At 34.7% G+C, this 23,678-nt stretch overlaps 1 protein-coding gene across 2 annotated transcripts; it reads left to right on the top strand.

The window, feature by feature from the left end:
- Positions 1-28: 28 nt before the first annotated feature.
- LOC144956043 (uncharacterized) lies at positions 29-23,678 on the top strand. Of its 2 annotated transcripts, none has more exons than XM_078886353.1 (13): positions 29-328; positions 3,124-3,209; positions 4,137-4,233; positions 5,020-5,178; positions 6,415-6,583; positions 7,479-7,597; positions 8,647-8,770; positions 9,226-9,445; positions 10,411-10,502; positions 13,486-13,615; positions 16,365-16,461; positions 18,260-21,037; positions 23,195-23,678. In XM_078886353.1, the coding sequence occupies exons 1-13, from the start codon at positions 185-187 to the stop codon at positions 23,510-23,512; spliced, it is 4,533 nt and encodes a 1,510-aa protein (XP_078742479.1). In that variant the 5' UTR covers positions 29-184; the 3' UTR covers positions 23,513-23,678. The 2 variants fall into 2 exon arrangements, with proteins under 2 accessions (XP_078742479.1, XP_078742471.1); XM_078886345.1 differs by having other exon boundaries at positions 43-328; positions 16,341-16,461.

Here is a 23,678-nt window from a genome sequence, read left to right as displayed (position 1 = left end):
ACTTAAGACTGTCAACCAATCAGAGAATGTTGTGGGATGTTTGAAGGAGGAAGTAGATACCCACTACCCACTACCCACCTTGTGATGAAAATAAAATAAGACAAAAACAATGGATTGAAAACTTGCTTATGAGACCATGCATTTCAATTTGGATAATTCTGTATTGTATTCGAAAGGCTAAGTAATGGAGGATTACGTTCTCATTAATAACATTGCAAAGATCGACCATCTTCGTGCCATAGTGCGTCAAGATTTGAGAGAAATTGGTGTTAAATTGCCAAAATCAAAAAAGATAAAAAAGTTGAATCAATCTCGTAATGCCTCCAGGGTATGTTGAACGCATTTTATTTTATTTTGTCATCTCTTAAACGGAAATGGCATCATATATTTCGATTTATTAATGTATCAACGATGCGGATGTAAAGTAACCTGATGAAATGTACCATCACCAACCGCATCCACATGTGAACATCATGAATGAATTCTTCTGAATTGAAATTACAATTCCATCTTCCCCTCTCTTTCCTCCCCAGCCCCACTTCACTGTTCACCTTGCCTTGCATATTACTTGCATGTCAAGTTCAAGAGAATTATGGATCCAATCCTCACCGCCACCCCCCCCCCCCCTCTTCTTTTAATGTCAGTGTGTGCTTTACTACAATCTTACCACCACACAACACACTATTTTCAGACTGTCATTATCCCCGGACTCAGACACCTGCTGGGGATAATGAAAATTCGTTATCCCCAGTCCCCAAACACCAAATTTCGTTATTCCCAGACAGATATTTGAAACTCCGCTCTTTTAAACAAATATCCACATTTCAGAATATGGAATGTTTCCAAATGAATGCACATAGAAATAAGTAATAAGGAAAGTTAATAAAATATTTATAAAAATACGTCGATCACTGTGTAGATTGGGATTGGGAATATAATTGTTAACTTGCTTTTTTCTTTTCCATTACTAACAAGATGCCATGGGTCGAAGTTGGCCAGAAATCTCTGGCTGTTCCATTTCTAAAAAGTTGTATTTGACATTTGATGTCCTGCAGGAAAATGTTTCAACATATTTCCTATATTTTTCAGAGAAAAACCACTACTGCAACTACAACCACCGCATCTATCACCATTATATTATAAGAACCAACAATACCACATCATCATCATCATTGTCATCAATACTACATCGTCATCAAGACTATTATAGCCGCCACCACCACGTCATCCTCATCATTAAATTGACCACCTCATCATTATCATCACCATTGCATTTAAAACTGCTGTATCATTTTTTCTACCACTAATAAAACAATCACTGCTATTTTTCAACCAAATATCACTTTCACAATTACTACAATCATCATCATCACATCATCTGCGCTTTCACCTCTACTTCAATTATCACCACTACCACATCATCATCATCACCATTGCAACCACAGCCATGTCATCATCACCATCACCAACAATACTCCCTCTACTACTACAGTGGAACCTCCCGATTACGACACCTCTGAATAGCAACAACCTCCTGATAATGACATTGACCCATGGTCCCGATTTTTTTCTATTTAAGATCAGTAAAAAAGACCTCCAAATAACGACGCACTGTTTGATAAAACCTCCGAATAACGACATCATTTTGACGATTTTCGGCAGTTTTCGTAGATATCTGATACTAAAAATGCCGAGTATGAGTACTCAAAGTGTATAAAAACGATTCCTGCTTGAACCAATGAGAATGCAGCTTTTGAAACCAACGAGAACGCAGCTTTTTTTGACGAATCTTGGCTGATATGCATTAATAAAAACCAAGGTATAAATGTAAGTGTAAGCAAGTAAACACAAAATCTTGGAAAATGTGATATTTTGTGGTGATAGAAGTAGTAGTAGTGATAATAATAATAATAATAGTTGTAGCAGTAGTAGTAGTAGCAGTAGTAGTAGTGTTTTTGTGGGAGGAGGAGGAGGAATTTTATCTAACTCGCAGCGTCCGAATTACCTATTTTTGTTTGTTTTAAAGGGTTTTACAGCCCTTGTGCACACCTATGTCATATCATCGCCAGTAAAAAGGAAGAAAATTGGATAGTAAAAAACATTCTAGATTTACAATTGAAATGACATAAGAAAAAGTAAGACAAAGGGGAATGGTTTAAATAGGGAACAGATGTAGATTCCAGGAGCACACTATCAGTGTGTACTCAGTTCAGATCACCTAAAAGTCTCATCCAGACACACGCACAAGAACCCTCTAAGAGGAATACACTACAATGTTTTGTTTGTTTTGTCAATGTTAATAAAAACTGGTCCCGCGGGCCTTACCACGCCCACTTTGTCCGCCATCTTGGAAACCTCTAAACATCGACACCTCCGGATAACGACATAAAAACTCGGTCCCGTGGCATGTCGTTATCGGGAGGTTCCACTGTACTTGAACCACCACCACAACATCGTCATCACCATCTTAACATAATCAAATTTGCCAACAGATTATCATCACTAACACCACCAACACTACATCACCATATCACAGCCACCTCCAGAAACCACCATGAAGTCATCAATGCTACCACCACATCAGCATAATTGTCGTCATCATCGCCCACTTAAACTTTATTTTATTTATTTATTTTTTTAATTGAGCGCAATATTCACTAAATGTGCTCAAAATGCTTTACAATGAGTCCCTGACCAACAGCAACACGTAACTTGTAAGAGCAAGACATGACGCCTGTCAGGCGATATTACAATTTTTTCCAGACAGAGACAATGCTGTTAACAGCCAGGTACTCATTTTACACCTGAGTATGGTGAGAGAATGTGAGTAAAGGGCCTTTTCCAAGGACTCAACTATGCGCCGAGCAAGACTTGAACTCAAGACCTTCCGATCCGAAAGTGAGTGTCATACCACTTGACCACATAGCCGCACAATATTCTACAATTTTCTCTTATATTCCACGATGCTTTCATCAAGTGTTATCAACTTCCCCTTGAAAAGGAACCTGTAAGACAAGTTCAATTCAAATTAACCCGGTTACTGAGGTATCTTTTCTTATAAAACTGAATTACTTTACTTGATAACAATTTTTAAATGAAGTAATGTATTTAATTTATTTACAGGAGGATTTAACTTCCAGTAATGTTTTTGGAGAATACCTATATAATTTACCCACCACATTTGTTGAGGAACATGGATATGTACCCAGGTAATTCCTTTGAATTAAAAAAATAATGAATAATTATTGGGGTAAAGTGATGTTTATAAACATTGCAAAATATGTGCATTTTTTTCACACCACTCTTAACCTTTTTTTTTTCTATCACAGTTTTCGTATACTTTAACTTTTAACAAAACAAAAGCAAATAATGAATACAATGAAAGACACTTAGTTGGAACAGCCCTGTGACGCAGAAAGCGTTCCATTTAACAGCAGCATTCCAATGAACCAATTTCTTGGATGGCCTTCACAACTGGATCAATCTATCAAGACTACACACATGAAGTCACTGTTATAGCGAGCTGTGCTTGATCAAAGTTTTCCTTCTGTTTTTGATTATATGATATTCAACATTACATGTGCATTGCCGTGATGAGAGGTACAAAGAGAATGATTGACCATTTAGTGACCACACATAGAACTGTCATTACATTCATGACCTTCATACAAACAATATAAAAAAAAGAGACAAAAAATTGTTTCTCTGTCAATTGCAACAAATTACACTATTTCACCCAACACGATATATGCTCAATTAAGCAAGCAATCATTTGCAACCAAATTGTAAAGTATTGCAAATGACATTCTGTCCGGGGTTATTTGAATAAATGGTCAAAAAAGTTTGATGGAGCTCTGAAATCTTACCAATTAACCGCTGTCCTTTTGACTAACCATTAAAAATTATATTATATTTAAAAAGTTCTCTCACAGACAGATAGTTCAAATTAATCAGCTGTTCCTATTAGCGACTTCAACTTTAATAATGTTATTGATTGGGAGTTGTAGATTCAGCATAATTTTGCTATTGATCTTTTCATAAATTTCTGTTTAGATAACATATTTATATGGTTAATACACATCTTAGTGGTATTCATGAAAGACACACAAAAAATAATTGTTTAATTTTTTTTCCAGCTTCTTAGTTGATGCCTCTACAGTTATTCAGTCTCATCTAGACAGTGAAGGGATCTTTAGAAAATCTGGATCAGTCAATCGACAAAAAGAATTACGGGTCAGTATTCACACACTAAAAATAAGATTTTAATTTTAGGTACAAATGTTTTAAAATATATTTCATTTTATTTATTTTCTATTTCATTTTGTTAGTTTGTTTACTTAAAATTTACTAATTTACTTTTAATTACCCTGAAAATATTTTTTTTTTCTTAGAGGATAACTAGAATAACTTACACATTATCAACAAATAGTAATTCACTTATCTCAGGGAAATAATTTACTATATAGTATATGAGTGGGAAAGACATTGAAATTACTTATTCCAAAGATGTGCCACAATTCGTTTCATTCTACTTTAGCTTATTTCCACATTTTATTTGTTATTTGTTATTTTACATCACAAAAATATTTATTATTTTATTGACACCAGAAGATAATTATTTAGAAATGTTTGTGTTATTTTTCGATTACGTCATCAAATGAGGTCAATGGTGTTATAACTGTTGATTGGCATTTTTTTTTTTTTACCAAATTGTATTCTTAGAGTGACAGCCTGCTCCTATTCATTTGCTTGGGATCAGAAGTGAGGCTATTTTTTTGTGGGAAAAAATCTGATTAAACTGTAAAGATGGCTGTCAACCTGAGATGTGTGATATAAGTATTAGAAAAAATAAGTTATTAAATTATGTCGAGACTACCTGGTTTGCATTTAGATGATAAAATAGGTTTGGGGATTGTTGTGCTGAAAAAAATGTAAAAATAGACAGAAAAGGTTTGTGTAACCAGTGCAGAGAATTTTATTTTTCTAAGTTATTACAAGTTTTACTCTTTTGTTTTTCAGCAATCTATTGAAGAAGGGAAGAGCTTGACAGGTTCTAACATCTATGATGTGTCATCATTGGTTAAGCAGTTTTTCAGGGAACTTCCTGAACCATTGTTTTCTCCAATATTCCATGATGCTTTCATCAAGTGTTATCAACTTCCCCTTGAAAAGGAACCTGTAAGTCAAGTTCAATTCAAATTAATCCGGTTACTGAGGTATCTTTTCTTTATATTTTTTTAATGATATGACTTATATTCATAGATTGAAAAATGCCCAACACAATAGGAATGCGCTAAGCTACTTAGCTGTGCTATGTCTGTAACATTTCTTCCTGATTAACAGATTGAACTATACTGCATACACCCTTCCAAACAATTAGCAATTTGTGGAAAATGACTAAAATGTGAGATAATTTACAGGAATATTTTTAAAAAGATGAATTTGAGCAACAATCAGCACCAGCTTGGCTTTCAGGATTGTTTGGTTCTCTTGTATTTGGATACTTAATGAACATTTTGATCAACAGGGCAGGACTTTAAATGTCAGCTCACATTCATGTCCTCTTGCCCTTTGTTAATTTGATCCATTTAAAAAGTAGAAATGAAAATTTGATTATATTTTTATTTCATTCGATTTTATTAAAAATATGAATATGGAATTACTCTGATCTGAGTTTAAGTATGAAAAAAAAAAAATCATCACGTTGATCATTGAATAACAAGTTGTCTTGTGCATTTTAATTGGATAAACAATATTTTCCTGCCATTTAGTTAACTGCAATGAGATCCAGAAACGTTCCAATTTTTTCTGAGGTGAGATATAAAGTAGGTAAATGCTCAAGGGGGTTGAAAGTACACCAATAATCCATTGTTATGTATACAAATCATCTTGATGTATTAGAAATTTTCCATCACTTCTTTCCACGGTGAGATAATAAGAATTAAATTTGCAAAGTTCAGGAGTGATTCATCTTGTAATGTGACTGCTCATTCCAATGGTCATTGTGATTCTATGTGTGAAATGACTTGCCCAGAAGGATTATAAGAGAAGCAAAATCTATTGATAGTTTTAAATCATTGTTAAAGTACTACCTTTTTACTGTTCCATCTTCATGACATTGATACAATATTACATACACTGCTGCTATTGATATCTTTGTGGTATACATTTTATATATATGCAACTTTTGTATATTTATTTGTAATATGCATTGAGCATCACACTGGTGAAAATGCACGATATAAATGCCATGTAGTATTATTATAATTTAAACATTTATTAATAATGAAACCAAGTATATTTTCAGTGCAAAATTTCTCCTTCTGTATGAAATTCTCAACAGTCAATCTCCTATAAAGAATTGAGTGAATTATATTTGCTCTTCATTATCTTTCTTTTTAAATTTCTTTTCAGACCCAAGCTATTCTTGAGCTGTGTCTTTGTCTACCTCTAGAGAATATAGGAGCTCTCCGATTTATGCTGCACTTGTTGAGCAAAGTGGCATCACACTCAGACCAAAATAAGATGACAGCTACCAATTTAGCTTTGGTTATGGCACCAAATTTCATTCATTCAAATAAAGGTTGGTTTTTCAAATTCTTGTGGATTAATTTCAAAATATCAACAATAAAAAATAGACAGCAATTATGATATGACCAACTCAATTTTCTCTTAATCTGTTAATTATAGGTAAAATACAATTACAATGCAGACTCTGCATAACTACATCGCCTGGGACTGGGAAATGATGTGGTCATTCTGGTGTTTTCAATATGTTGGAAAGGGGGGGGGGGGGGGGGGGGTGAGACTTCTGGTAATAACGATTTTATCTCAGACCAGTGCCAGTGATAAAAATAAAAGTAGTATAGGAAAATTGACTTTGGTGCTTTTTACATACTACATTTTTAAAGATCTCAACATTTTGTTGGTTCGCTTGCTTCTAGCCTTTAAGTTATTTGATAAATTGAGCATATGATGGAAAAACTGTGTAAAGATGACTGTCAGGACAATGTGGGGGTTAATGGTGTTTTGATTGCTTGATTAGTATTTGGTATCAATCTATTTTAAACCATGGAGTTATGTGATTTTTTTCATAAAGTCGTTGTTTTATTCCCAGCTCATTTCATGATATGGTTCCCATCCTAAGTCTTTTGATGTGGCCATGTTTCACCTCTAAAGAAATGAACAGTCATTATTTTTTTTTTACTCTTAACTACATTTTCAATAAAGAAAAACAGTTTTGAAAATTTTTATTTTTTTATCCCAGACTGCATTTCAAATAATCCTGGTCTAATATTGATGTATCAAATATTTTATACTTTTCTTTATTTCTTTCTTTTCTTTTTAAATATGTTTTTTGGATATCTTGATGTGATTTATTTGAGAAACGGAATTAATTTGCTTTTTTCTATATTTATTTTTCTATTCTACATTGCAGTTTGCCGCTATTGATAATGATTTGCTATCATTTGTTACAGGTGGACAAAAGATGAACAATTCTGATGAGAAAGTGCTTCATATTGAAGTAGCAATTATAGAAATTTTGATAAAAAATTGCAAGAATGTTGGAATGGTTAGCAGTTCATTACGTTCCCAGGTAATATTGCTGTTTTTTTTCCTTCTTCTTCTTCTTCTTCTTGAAAAAGGTATGGATAAATATTTTACCCTCACAGGAAATCAGGGAATTTATAAATTGAATATACAGAGCTGCCTGCTTTTCTGAATTTTGCAGAATCGTCTTGCGAAATGGTTGTCTATCCCTAAATCTCGCAGAGCTCAGTCAAATTCTGTGAATTCAAATATCTACAAATGTAGGTGAGAGGTTTGTCAATTCTCCTCTGTAATTTTCAAACACTCTGTGAAGCACGATATTATTCCATAATTTTCTACAAACATTAACAGACATCAGATCGCTCAAAACTGGTACAAATCATAATTTTATTTGTGTTTTTCTTAATTCTCGTGAGTTTTGGCAGTGATTCTGTATTTTCAGCTTTATGTTTCTGCCAATGTAGATAAGAATAGGCAGCTCTGCACATATCAGTTTTGTTCCAACTATTTTGGGGACTTCATTTCATAACCAAATAGTAAAGAATAGAAAGAGCAAAAGCTGATGATACAAAGGACGAATTTTTATTGCCAGTTTAAAAGAAAAAATGATGTTATTTTTTTCTATTTAAAAAAAAGTCATTTAGGAGTTTCATTCTTATGATCTTTGTGAGAAAATGCATACAAGGCTGTGCAAGAGCTTACTTTGAAAAGAAAAACAACTATGGAAATATTTAGTCTTTAACAATTCTTATGAGAGAATAGAAACAAATGATCCAAAAATGAAATGAGAAGTTTGCTCCAAAAGAATGCAGGAATAAATCCTCAAGGTATCCAAAAAAGGATGGGCAAAGACATTAGTCTTGTTAATCTTTTGGTCCCAATGAGAATGGCTCTGAATTTTATTATGTACATTTGCTTACTTAACAAATATTTATATTTTTTTCATCTTCCAGAATTTAACATTTTGGTTAAGTTTGGAAACGATTTTAGAATTGAGCTCTTTATGACAAATTATATGAGAAACTTTGATATTTGATACTTCCATTGTTTTTTAATACTTTGAGTATATTTTAATATTAGAATTTCGTCTGTCAGGCCTCCTTGATGAGTGAATGTTTTGGGACAGATGATGACTTGGATGCCAGCGATGATAACACATTGGAAGAGTCCAGACACCAATTACGCAAGAAGAAAAGGAAAAGAAGTGGCTCTTTGACTGGTAATTGATTATTTTCATTTGTTTTTTGCTATGCCAATCATCTTCTCCTCCTCCTCCTCCTCCTCCTCCTGCTCCTCCTCCTGCTCCTCCTCTTCCTTATTCTTATTCTTCTTCTTAAAGGAAATCGACACAGTTTTAATAAGTATTCTTTCAATGCACATAATACTAAATAGAACTTCTGTGAAAGTCTATTGCATATTAAGGATCTCTATGTTGATCTGTGAGAAGTAGCAATTAGGATGTCCCGTGAGGTAACAAGAGGGGAGAGATATTATATGCTTGATAATCTGGTTGTGTTTGCACAGAAAGTTCAATTTTACTGTAACCTGGTATATGTCTTTCCATTTTCATTAAGAGGTCAGTAACTTCATTGACTTCAATCTAACTCAGTCTTTGTTGAAGGCAGCAGACTTTTGGTACTATTTTGACTATTTTTTATTTCATATTTTACACAGGTTTTGTCAGTTCCATTGCAAATGGAATAGCTAAGCTGAGACGAAGCACTGATGGTAGAAGTATCAACATGTCGTCCAATAGTACTTATCCCAATGAGTTGTCCATCACATCCAATGCATCCGAGTCTGACAATCTTGTCTTTGATTCAAGTGCCACCCCATGTGTCATGAAGAAGAGAAGAGCATCTGGTGAAATGGTGCCGTTCTCCACTACCAAAAAGTAAATTTCCTTTCTTCTTTTCTTTCTTTTTTTCTTATATTTTCATTGCGTTCTTTCTCTCTCTCTCTCTCTCTCTCTCTCTCTCTCTCTCTCTCTCTCTCTCTCTCTCTCTTTCTCTCTCTCTCTCTCTCTCTCTCTCTCTCTCTCTCTTTCTCTCTTCTCTCTCTCTCTCTCTCTCTCTCTCTCTCTCTCTCTCTCTCTCTCTCTCTCGTTTTTCTTTCTATCTTTATTTCATTTCTTTTATTTATTATATTCTTTTTTCTTCTATTTTCCCTCTTATTTCTCCTTTCTTATTGTTATTACTTTTTTTAAGCTGTGGAGAGTTCCCTTGAGATAATCTTTTGTATCTTTTATACACATAGCTTTATGTCTGTGCTCATTTGTTTTTGCCTAGCTCTGCATTGGGGCATTGTCAGAGGGGAGACGGTCAGATGAATATTTTTTGTTTTAATTTTCTTAAATTCTTTTGATAAATCATATATCTATGGATATTCACGTATGTTTATATCTATATTTTTCTTAATATTGGAGTTAACCCTCTTGGTGGGATAATGCATACAACCATTTACAAGAACAGATACATACAAACATAGCTTTTTCCCACAAACAATAAATTACTGGAATGTCCTGCTACCGGAAATAACGAAAGTTGAAAGTTTGGAAACTTTCAAAACAGTTTTGAATGCACTCGCTCGTCAAAACAATCTGTGTCAGTTCCCTGTTTTGATTGGACTGTAACTGAACATTTGCAGTGATGGGCCGTGGGGCCTTTTACAAATACAAGCCATTGAAGATTGAAGACCTTTTGTCTCAGTCTATGTCTGCTTGGAACTTGGCACATGGATTGATTGGTGCTGGACATTACTTCTGTTACCTGTGTAAAGATAAATGTATTGGTATTTTTTGGTTATCGAGTAATTCTGTCACTGGCGACTTAATATATTCATGTTTATTTTTATATCCAGGAAAGCTATCCTTGGAAATCTACCTCAGAAATCAGCCCTGGCATCCACCCCATTCACACCGGCTTCAACCGTAAAAAGAAACTACCACGATGGTTTGTTTTGTCTAATGTTAAATATGTTACCCAACCTGATACCTTTACAAAAATAAATCTTATGTCACAAAATTTCTTTACACCAAATTTGGTCAAAATTCAATTTCCTCACCCCTGCAGATTTTTCTTCATTTATTCATTTATTTTACTATGCCATGAAAGAAATATTAAAAAATATATTATTGTTTTTCTCTCAAAATTCAAATTTGTTAGATTCCCATTTAATCCACTCGGTCGGCGGGTGGTTGGATGGGAGCATCACCCTTGAATCATATACCTATGATGTTCGCATGGGTGTACGATCCGATAGTGATGTCGTTTCTTCTTCTCTTTACTAGCCTATCCTGCTTCTTTGGTTTGTGATTGTATTTTTGACAGGGGATATTTTTTTTCTGTAAATCTTCTGCCTGTTTGTTCTTGGTTATTTATAATTTAGCTTATGATATCTTTAGGTTATGATTTTGATTTACATTTGTACTATTTTTGTTAGATTGCTTGTTTTTTTGTTTCAGCGGTCTCTCATATAACCTCAATTGTGTTGGAAGAGACCTAAAGCAACAAACAAACAAACAAACAAAACAAAATCCACTCGGTTGAATTTCGGATACAAATTTCAAGAATATAAAAACAAATTTTGTTTAATGTTCATCGCTGCTCTCTTTGCTACTTTCACTCAACTTTACCAACAGATATGGATTTAAAAACTAACTTGGTTTGTCCATAATTTTTTAAATTGTTATTTAAATAATAGAAGTAGCAATTACTTTTCATTGATCTTTCAATTTACTGCTTTATATTGTGAAATTTCTTGCTTGCCTTAATCAGAGTTGAAAATCAAGACATTTTACTTTTAATCATATTGATTAAATAGATTGACTCTGAGCTTGTATGTCTCTTTATTATTAGATTTGCATGAAACCTACAATGCATTATGTGGTATCAAACTTTTAGTTTTTCCAGATCACATTCCTAAATTATGTCTTTCTCGTTTTTCCTCGGGTCAGATGCTATGATTCTTCAATTATCTCATTTATGATACTGATTACTGGAGGTAGGGAAGATATAGACCTGTAAATTCTCAGTCAATTAACTGAAATCAGTCAATTTGTCAAATTCAAATATTTAAAAAAAGGAATGAAAGAAATGAAGAAAGAAAGAATTCACAAATCGTAGTCGAGTGACCGTAAAGTAATTAGGAGTGTTCCACAGCGCTATGTATAGCTCATGGGGGCCATTTATATTAACGATGGATATATTGCCAAGGCAAAGCGACTCTTTTTAGAATTGGCGTGTCTGAACACATCGCAGTATATTTTCACACAGCCTTCGTTAAATTATTTTTTCACTTTCCAAATCTGTTGTATCCCAACGGTAGCCAATTTTAACTGAGCCGCCGAGCGATAAATTTCACTGTTTCATCTAAGCCAAAATTGACCACATTTACACGGTGGGTCGTGAAAGAATGAAAAAGTAAGACGCGAAAGCCGGAAGTGCATTATGTAGACACCTTCAAATCGAAAGTTAGGATAGATTGCTACAAGCACATCTCGATTGCCTCACGTTGTAAACAAACTGGTTGACCGTTTCTTCACTGATTGGGTACCTAATTATAAGGAACAATGTTAAGTAGCCTAATTAATTCCCACGCAAATTAGGACGTTTTCTGTCGTTGTTTTGCTCAAGCGAGCTTGCTGTTTACTGTGGCAATTTACCATTCATTTCGATTCTTTGGATTTTTCTGCTACACCTGCCGAAGTTTCTTCATATGATGATAATTCACTTCTCCTACTTAATGATTCAGTGTATTGGCCAGAAGTCATATTTATTTCAGTTTTTTTTTTTCTGTCATTAACTGATTGAAAATCCAGTTTGCTCATTGCTACATTATTTTAATTAATGTTCTCACAATGCTTGAGCTGTTCGTGGATTGCAATTCAGACTTGTCGAGCATCAATAAAGATGTGAGGAATAAATTCAATTGGTCATGGCTAGAAGTTAAAGATGATAATGGTGATTATTTTTCTGACTATGTCAGAAAAATTCCAGAGGCAGGAATATGACTGACTTTGATGAAGTCATCTTTACTTATATGAATGACATGCTTATTTTAGCATTCCTTCTACATCAAATCAATGGCAGTCATACTTCCAGTAAGTAATAACACCCACTATTTTAATGTATTGTATTTATCACTCTCCTCACCAATGATACCCTTATTTTTAAAAAAACAAACTTGACTCTTCAGTTTGTCGAAGAGTTTCAGTCAATTTTCTGGGTGGGGATCCTGACCTCCCACAGCGGGCAGGGAGGTACATACCGTGTCTTCTATCCCCTTATATCTGTTGTCCAACATGCTTTCTGTCTTTGTCTTGGAATGAGGTTACTTGGTTTTGTTCTGGCCCAGGTTGGAGTCTTGGCTGCGAGGGAAAGTCAAATGCATAGTTATTGTTTTGAGGGATGATATTTTTTTCCTTGTAAATCATCTCTCTGTTATGTATTATTATATTAATTTGTTATTTTTAGTGTATAATGTAACCATTTGAGTGTATTCCTCTGTGTTGGATTTTGTGCTTGTATCCGGATGAGACTTATAGGTGATCTCAAAATAAGTACATTGGTGGTATGCTCTTGGAATCTACATCTGATCCCTATTTGTTCCCAGTTCCCCTTTGTCTTACCTTTTCTTGGGTGCTTTAATTGTAATTCTAGAACTTTTTACTATCCATTTTCTTCCTTTTTACTGGCGCTGATATAACCTAAATGTGTTGCAAGCGCCGTAAAACCCTTAAAAACAAACAAAACATCAGTCGATTTTTATAGATCTCATTTACAGGTCTAAAGATAGGTCGTGTATGAAAAGTTGTCTTATACTCAGCTAAAGGTTACCACCATTTTGACAATTAGGAGTGAATACCAGTGACATTTTTCATCTTCAAAGTATTTGATTATTGCTTCATTTCCATAAAATTTATCTCAAATGCAGATAGCTGTTTTGTGAACACATCAGAGACTCCTCGACTGAATTGTACTACACCTTGCGTTGGGTCAAAGACCCCAAGGAAAAAATTAAATCTATTCAATTCCCCTGGAGGAAGTAATAAGAAAGTGAAAAGGTAAGGGAACATGAGTTTTATTCTCTCTCTCTCTCTCTCTCTCTCTCTCTCTCTCTCTCTCTCTCTCTCTCTCTCTCTCTCTCTCTCTCTCTCTCTCTCTCTCTCTCTCTCTCTCTCTCTCTCTCTCTCTCTCTCTCTCTCTTCTCTCTCTCTCTTCTCTCTCTCTTTTTTCTTCTTTATTTCTTTCTTTCTATCTTTCTGAGATTGAAGCTGCACTATGACACCAACCACTATTATTGGGCTTTCTACTGTGTCCCTTCCTTGTAGACTGAATCTGAAATGATCCAAATATCTACTTTGGATCTTTTGCAGGGAGTGAAAGAGATCATTTTATCTTTTGGTGATTTATAGTAAATCATATGTCTGTATTATTTATTATTCATATTCATTATATTATATATCGAATTGGGGTTTTGGTGCTCGTTCCGTAAGAAATTCTTGAATGGACTTACTCTAAAGGGATAGATTACCCATTGGTAGTGACATTTTCTCTCTATTTAAACAAAGACTTTTTTGTCTGTCAATGCATCAATTTCTAAAAATAAATTTAATGGTAAGCGTGTTTTAAGTATCTCTTTTAGATTCTCTTCACGTATGTCTTGTTGATTTTCATTTTCCACCTTATACAATCGGCTCAGGCTATTCGCAGCTCAGTTAATTGCAACTTTTGGTTAATTGCAACATTTCCCAAGAAACAATTAATTCTATATAACAGTCACTGGTTAATTGTAATAAACTTCAGTTAAGCGCAACCATTTTTCGGCCTTAAAGTGGCAAATTCAAGAAATCATTTAAACAGCCTTGTGATTAAATTTCATCATGGGTGAAATCATAAGTTGAAGAATCGAGAGTGGGCAAGATTTAATGCTACAGTAGTGCGTCGTCACTCTAACAGAGACAAAAGAGGGCAGAGCTTTGCAGTATGGGTTTGAGTAGCCTTTTCTGTGACCATTAGAGATGAGACGAGTGGGCTGAGCATGGTCTAGACAACAGGTAGATAATGACGGTTGTAAGGAGAGACTGAGCGATGATATCCATTGTTTTGGGATTGACAACTGTGAATTGTGACCAACGGGTTTGGTGAGAGCTTATTGTCTCTCATCACGGCTAATCTCTTTGACTCTTAAAAATGTTGAGAACAAAAGAGTGAACGTTAATCCAATCTGAATACTATGCCGGCTTGCATCAAAGCTGCTTTTGCTTGTCAAAATATATACAGGGCTGCCATATGGTTTTTGCTTCAATCAAATTGCTCAGTCTGTGGTGGACTAAGAACAATTTTTACAACTTAGTAACACCATAAATGTGTAAAATATTGCAATTGTTGACAGGAAACTCAACTTCGGTTAATCACAACATTTTCGCTGATCCCAGGGTGTTGCGATTATCCGGAGTGGACTGTAATTTATAACGTTTTTTTTCTTGATATTATTTTGCATACTCAAAATTTTGGGGTGCATATGCAAATTTCTTTTCTTTTCTTAAATGAAAAACAAAATACAAACCCTTCCCTCTTTCAGCGTGCACAACTGTTCCATTTTTATGAATTAGAGTCAGAGTGTATTTTAACCCCAGCCTGTTAAAGATACTGCTGAATTAAGCCTTATGCATATCTAATTGGTTGATTTTTTTTGGGAAGGTGTATTTGTTCAAATTATAATCATTTCCACCAAGGTTGTATTTTTAAACCAAATTCTATCAGAAATGGAGATGGACACATAATGATATGCGCTATTGTTTAAGCAGTTTAAAGTAAACATTTAGAGAAATATGGGTGGAAATAATATATTCTTCAGATCCAATTTCTTCAAAAAGTGTACCTTTTTTCTTTTCTGTTGGATTCCGTATGGACAGACTACATAATAGATGAATACATTCTTGAATTTTCTTAAATTTTGGGTTTCTTTGGTGGCAACCATCCCATTTGTTATCAAAATTATTACAGAGCTGTTTTCCGTAAAAGCAAGCAACTATCAAGGTCATTGTCTTTATTTACATATTTTATTTAGCATTGATTTTCAGCACCAGTTTAAGGGGTCCTCTGTTGGACGCCCAATCCTGGCTATCTTTGTGTAGACGGTGTTCGATTGTTATCCTATGATTATACACAATGACTTGCATCTCCCAGGCCTTAGTGCAAACAACTTTAAGTAATCAATTGTTCCAAAATTGGCTTACTCTTATTCTTATAATGAAATGATCTCTTCCAATATCTTGACTTGACCTTTGGTTCAATTGTTTGACATTGTTAAGGATAATTTAATAACCTTCTTAATTTTTCGTCATATATGCAAAATTTATATTCTATCCACTTCTATCATGTCAAGTTTGGCGTCTCTACATAACTGATCCATTAAGAGCATTTTTTATTCCGATAAGCCAAGAAAAGTATACACAGCTTTGCTGGTGCTTGAATACCAATTATTAGGTCTAACACTTTCCACATATTATTTCCAAATTGTTTCAGTTGTCTTTTCCTCTCTTTTTTTTTCCCCCACTGTAATGGAAGTGAAATTAATAAGGAGGAACATTCAATTGTATAGAAGAAAGGAAGAAAGCCAATTACTTAAGAAGCAAAAAATTCAATTGAATATCGTGAAAGACAGAAGGAATAGAATTGAACATTTGATAATTATTTATTATTTTGAGGATCATCCATTGCCACCTAAGAACTCACTTATTTTTTGTAGTCAATATTCTTTTATTGTGCCTTTTGCTTGAAAAGAATATTTTCTGTTCTTCTACCCAGACAGGCTTCTGTGGCCCGCATGAATTCTCCAAACCCAAGGGAAAAACCTGGGAAAAACAAAAGTATATTTAGAAGGCTCAGTGGTAATAGAGAAAAGGTAAGAAGCATTATTTCAAAAGATATTCCTCAACTTTTGTCATAATTATCACAGATTTCACTATGTTTAATTTTGTGTGAATAATCATGTGATTATATTGCTATTATAATGCCTTTTCATTTTGTTTTTATTATATGATATTTTTGATTAACCCTCTCCTTACCAACTATAGGAAAATCGTCATAATCGTTACGATACAACCAACATTTTTCTAATTCAAATTTCTCTTGTACATCATAAAATTTAAAGAAAATGAACAGTGTGTTGTAGAGCATGTATTGCAAGAAATTACTGCTATTATGTTTGAGTGATGAAAAATCTATTTTTATGTTAGTTGGGTGTGAAGTTTTGGGGAAAATCCTGAAAACGGCTGGTAAGGAGAGGGTTAATAAAAAGAATTCAATTTGGGGGGAAAAGACAGTGAATTTCCTATTACCGTAAAAAAAATATATTTTAGAACATCGAGCTAGTTAAGTCTTTTGCTGCATTTCAATAATTTTATGAGCTAATTGATTGTTTTGTCTGTGGTTATTAAAGTTGAGCTTTTATATAGAGCAATATCCACTAAACGTGCTCAAAGCTCAAAGGGGTCCCTGGCCAACAGCAACACGTAATACATACCAGCTGAATTTCACGAATTTTAGGCAAATTCCATGGCCAATTACGAAAATAAGAAATTTTATAGAAAATTACTAATTTTAAATTCTTAGTAATACTTAAAATAATGATAATAATAAAAATACTATGGTTTTGTTCTTATATTTTGAGATTACAAAGAGAATAATTCGTTATTTGTGGTGAAGGGAGAGGTTAACTTCGATACAAATGATTGCAGCCTTTATATATTTACTATTTAAAATAAATGGAATATATTTTATATATGAACCGACAAGTCTTTTTATCATCACCACCTAGAATACATATGTTGGTGTTACGAATATTTCTGAGATTTTATCATTTATTTTTGAAATTATAGGTTTGGAATTCTACTAATATAGTTATTTTAGATTTTGTTTTAGATTCTGGGTGGGGTTCCTGACCTCCCATTGTGGGCAGGGAGGCAATTACTGTGTCTTCTATCTCCCTATAACTGTTTTCCAACATGCTTTCTATCTTTGTTTTGGAATGAGTTTACTTGGTTTTGTCCTGGCCCTTTGCGGATACCTTAGGTTGGAGGGAAACAGTCAAATTATAGTTCGAAATTTGGAAGATGATATATTTTGTCTTGTAAATCATCTCTGTGTTATTCATTGTATTATTTTTTGTTTACATGTAATATGATTTGTAAACATTTGAGTGTGTTCCTGTTAGTGATGACATGTGCTTGTGTTAGAATGAGACATTTAGGTGGTATCAAACTAAGTACACTGATGGTGGTATGCTTTTGGAAACTACACCTATTCCCTATTTGAACCAATACCCGTTTGTCTTACCTTTTCTGGGTGCTTTGATTATAATTTTACTATTCCATTTTCTTCCTTTTTACTGGTGCTGATACGATCTAGTTGTGTTGCAAGCGCCATACATCCCTTTAAAAACAAACAAATCATTTAGATTGAATTGATTTCTATTATTACCATAATAATTAGTAGTAGTAAGATTATTATTATTAGTATTATAATTGTTATTGATATTATTATTATTTTTATCATCATTATATTATTACAGTGGCAACTGTTTAATAAGCAGCTTCTTGGGTAACAATATTACACGGTCATTAGCTGGATATTAAGCGACGATAGCATCTTAGATATGTTGTTTTTGAGAATTGACATGTAACATAATTGTTAATCCACAGATGACTCAAGATGATATTGGTAGGCTGCCAGCAAATGGAAATGTGTCACCTAGGAGTACAGTATCAGATTCAGCTCTAACCTGCTCTAATGGTAGTGCTGGCATGGGAAGAAGTGCATCCTCACAATCTGTCCAAGATTCTAATTTATCCTTGGCATCAGGTGGAGCGATGTCCACTGTTACTCTTAATAAAGGATTTGTGTACGAATCTGAAATGTATAACAACTGTCAGACTGTTTATTATCAAGAGAGTGCTGGAGGTATGGCATCATCATCGACGATGAGGGCTCAAAGTGCAGATCGTTTAAACTGCAGTGGTACATCACAAGGAAATCGTTCAAAATCAGTGGACAGTCCAGGATTGAAAAGAGGCCAGCCCAACACCATCCACAATGGACTATTGAAGACTAAAACTTTAGACAAATCAGCTATTAGTGGACCTTGTCCTGTTGTTGTTCCTGTGGTGCCTTGTGGATTTGATATCCGGACCGAAACAACAACACCTCTCAGACGGAGTAGACGTGATGAATTTGAGGAACAGAATCGTCTGAAAAAGATGAGATCAAACCGTGAGAAAGCGCAGCAAAATGTTGCTACCCTTGACAAGAGTGTCTGTTCTCAGCTAAATGAAAGTCTAATGGGAGCAGTGCTGCCCCCACCTCATGGCTTTGGTGATCAAACTATGCTTGAGGAAGAATATTATGATAAGATGTCAAAAGATTCCTCCGAAGTGTGTAATGCAGAGACAGCATCAGACAAAGGATCTGTGGCTGGCTTTTCAACAATCTCAGGTGGTACTGTTCTACGAAGAACAGAATCTGGTAATTATACAAAAGAATCAACCCATCCTCCATCTCTCACCAGTTCTGTTTCTTCTTGCATGAGTTCAGAACGTATGTTACGACAGTCTGTCAGTAAAGAGAGTGTATTTTCTAATTCCTCTAGTTTCTCTAATGGGAATGAAAATTTTGCATCTGATTCAAAAAGAGCAATGACAAAACATGGTGGTACAAAGGAATCTACTAAAGTGCCAGATGAAACTTTTATTGATGTTGGTGGGGTAGAGGATACCTATGTGACTCTTTGCCCAATGCAACACAAACCAGAAGGCGATTATGTCACTCTAAAAAAATGTCAGCAAGATAAAAATTCAATTGATCTTAACAGCGAGGGAATGGATTTGTTAAAAGAAAGTTACATCTCTGAAGAAGAGTCATCTTCATCTTGTTTAACTGCTGATAAAATAATTTCAGAATCTATCTCAAAAGAAGAAATTGATAAAGTCTCATCTCGACAAAATATCCATCGGAAAAAATCAATTTCTGCTGAGGACCTCCAGCAAAGTCCCAGGGTTAACATTCCTGTGAGATCTAGAAGCCTCTTTCTGTCATCACCAGTCAAAAAATTCAATTACAAACCTCATTTAGAGATATCTAAAGAGACTCATCGAATCCTTGCCAGGGCAGGTTACATGAAAGGAGCAGGGGATGAGCCTCTGTGTAGAGATGTTCAGGTTCCTGTCAAATCTCCAAAACGATCTAGTCACCGAGAAGAGATGATGATATCACTGAGGTCAAGTTTTCATGAGAGAATCAGTACCAGTAGGAAAAGATTCGATTCAAACCGTTCAGTTATGTCATCCACAAGCACCTTGGACCAAGAGGAACCAGTGGAAACATCTCAAAGTGTAGGTGAAGAGAGAGAGTTGTTAAAAGTTAATGATAACAATGCTGATAATAGTCTTTTAATGGGGTGGGAGAAATTATCCATTGAAAGTCAAAATTCTTCTGTTGTTGATGTTGATGCTGTGGAAAATGGGAATGGACCTTTGAACAAATCAGAACTCAGCAGCAAAGTTTCACAGTTGTCAGAAAAAATACAGACTGAAGCCACTCGGAGGGATGTAAATTCCAGTCAAATAAGTGAAGAAGAAGACAGTATTCAGGCAAAAGAACCATTAGCAGAGCACCAATCAATATCACCTGGTAAGGAAGATTTGGATACAATGTCAGAATCCTCATTAGAGCAAAAATCAATGTCGCCAGAAGATTCGCTTTTCAAAAGTGCTAAGTCATTGACTCTTTCTGGCTTTTTGGATAAGGAGATTTTACATAAAAAGGGGCCTCTGAGGATAAAGAGAGCTGAGCTCAGTATGCCTAAACATGACAGTGTTGTCAATATTAAAGAACAACAGGCTGGTCGTGTTGCAGAAAATGTTAAACATTTTACACATGTCCCCAAATATAACAAATTGGGTATTAATAAGAATGTCATACCTTCTCATAAACGTGGAACCTCCCCAATTCGTATCCCTACAATATTTGCTAAGAGTGAGGAAAAGGCAAAGCAGTATAAAGAGATTGCCCAATTTATTAGAGAAAGAACTGGCCAAAAAAATTTTATGTCCCTACCTCAGGTTCCACCTACGCCTAAAGGTCAATCTGCAGCTGATTCCGTTTCATCAGAAGAGGGACTCCTTGAGTTGGATAACTCTGTTTTAGATACCACTGTTCTCTCTTCTTCTTTCTCAAAGGAAGATTCAAATCAGAAAGTTAGTGGTGAAGAAGACAATGATAAGAATAGTTTGTCAGCTCAGGCTCTCCCAAGACTGACTGAGTCCTTGGCGGGTAAAGTTGACCTTCTGAGTACACCTACAGCAAATAAAACTACAGCACGACACCAATCCAACAAGGAGAAAGATTCAGCCAAGTCACCCTTGCAAGAGTCTACAAACACTGCACTTTCTTCTCTTATTGGCTCATCAAGTATTGCTGACAGTGTAAGTAAAGTATATCCCTATTTCTTTACTTTTGTAATCTTGGAAACATATATCACATTTAAAGTGCACTTTATTCACAATATTGACCATGCTCACTGTTTTAGAAAAAAAAAAATCTCTTTAATATCCATGAGGATCACAGTTGTCTTTCAGAGCCATTAGGGCCGTGGAGCTGGAGTTTATCCCAGATTCTATAGTGTGAAATGGACAATAGCAATTGCTTGCTGTCCTTTAGACAGGATACTAGTCCATCACAAAGTATTTTCCACCAGATCTAACAGACCCAGCTCCTCAATCACAGATGGATGGATTGCAGTTCCTTTGTATGTGATGCAAATGTTCTACCGAGTCGTTGGGACCCCATGAGGCTGACAGAGCTCGAGTTTCTTCACATTTCGGTAGAACAAGATGAGCAGTAACAATTACTTGCTATTCGCTGGTCTAAAACAGTTTTTTGGGGTTTTTTTTTTCGTACGTTTTTATTTTGACACATTCAATGGATGAGAAATGATGTTAGCGGGATAAGCTGCACTTAACAAATGTACATTATTATTATTATTATTATTATTATTATTATTATTTTAGAAGGCAACAAGTCATGTCATAAGCTATGAAATGACATTCATGCTCTATTTCCCTCCCTCTGGAAATCTCTTACATTTGTAACGCTATAACATTTATTGATTAGTAAAATAGCTATTGGTTCATGCTCCTTGAAACAAAAACATACTTTTCTTTTCTTTATATCAGGAGAAGAAATGTACAAAAATTAATATAAAATTTAAAAAATGATTAAAATTCTATCACAAAGAACATTTCAGACTCAAAACCCTTTTTCACTCAATAACGGTGACAGTATAGCCCAGATAGGAGAACACTCTTTTCTCTCATCTATTTTGATTATATTTGAAGTTATTGGCTGAAGCAGGGTATTGAGCTTGAAACGTTCCATGTTCAGCATTTTGCTCTTCCTTGAAGCTGCCACATTCATTCCCTACACTGCTTACTATGGTTTCCAACAGCCGTTTTGACAGTCTGCTGAAGAAGGGTTTTTGAGCCCAAAATGTTATGTGTTCAGTATTTTGTTATTTTATCTTTGTACATTATTTTTACAGTCTGCCCTTCTATCAGAATAGTATTCATTTTGAAAAAAAGAATGAAGTATCATGATGGTTGTTGGTTGACAAGTCTAGATCTAGTTATCCAATCACTGCTAAGTGAATAGAGGGGACCCATAAAGGAGTTCAAATTTAAGGTGATTTGAAGCTGGTTGTGTGTGTTTGAGTTGGCTCTGACTGAGCTTCGGTGCTACCATGCTCTATCAAGCAATTAGATTTAGTAGTTTGAATATCTTGATACTCAAATTTCTTCAAGTCAAGGTAAAGTGTAAAGAGAGCTCAATCAATGTTCACCTGAAGGAATCTTAAGAGATTGATTAAGTGTATGTGTTTCAACAACCCAAAAAGAAAGACTCCAAAAAAGTTTCACAATTATAATTCAAATGATCTTTAAATGTTATTGTATCATCAGATGGAAACATGAGTAGCGGTGTTTTCAGAAGTGACTGTGCGCTGTAAATGATGTTTGAATAAATCTTCATTTACATTCTTCTTATAGTTGGCAGGGAGGTACTTGCTGCGTCTTCTGTCCCCCCTACCTGTTTTTCAGTTGCTTTCTGTCTTTGTCTTGGAATGAGATTACTTGGTTTTGTCCTGACCCTGGCCGGAGTCCTTGGCTGGGAGGGAAACAGTCGAATGTATAGTTATAGTTTTGGGAGATGATATTTTTTTCCTTGTAAATCATCTCTCCATTATGTATTGTTATTTTTTACTTTTAACATATGATTTGGAACCATTTGAGTCTATTCCTCTTAGTGGGATCTTGTGCTGGTGTCTGGGTGAAACTTTTAGGTGATCTCAAACTAAATACTTTGATGGTGTGCTCTTGGAATCTACATGTTTCCTATTTGAACCAATTCCCCTTTGTCTTAGCTTTTCTTGTGTGCTTTAATTGTAATTCTAGAACTTTTTACTATCCCATTTTCTTCCTTTTTACTGGCGCTGTAAAACCCTTAAAACATAAAACAGAAACATTCTTCTTATATGTCTATCAAATATTGCTGAATTGTCTTACCTTGTGTTTTTTTTTTAATGACAGATTCGCTTAAGAACAGCAGGTGGGCTTACTCCACATCGACTTCCTTTGAAAACTGAAACACTCTTGTCTCAACGTAATCATCAACGAGCACAGATCAAAAGACTAAAGGGTGCAAGGTCACCTCGTCGAGTTCGGCCAACAAAATCTCCCCATCGTGTTGCAAGAGCTCCTTCTCCTTTTACAACAAAGGCCTCAACAATTTCATCAAAACAGAACACCAATGAAGGAGAAGAAAAGGGTCTCTTGACATCTGTTCCTATCAATTTAGATGAAAAGGATAAATCTGGACACAGAAAAACCTCTGAATCTACTGTATAGATTTAATTAATTAGACTAGACACCTCCTTTAATTTACCATCTTTTCCTTTGTTTTTTTTTTCATATTATTTCAGTGAATGTTTGCAATGGGTAGAATTCCCCTTTGGGAGGCTGGGGTAAAGTTGGATTTTGCTATCTCCTCCCAATACTATTTCTCCTTTCCATA

Source organism: Berghia stephanieae, chromosome 1 (genome assembly GCF_034508935.2).
Source record: "Berghia stephanieae isolate SIO BIC M18660-M18661 chromosome 1, UCSD_Bste_1.3, whole genome shotgun sequence".
Taxonomy (NCBI): Eukaryota; Metazoa; Mollusca; class Gastropoda; order Nudibranchia; family Aeolidiidae; genus Berghia; species Berghia stephanieae.
Note: the sequence above shows the minus strand (reverse complement) of the source record. Positions and strands in the feature narration are given on the sequence as shown.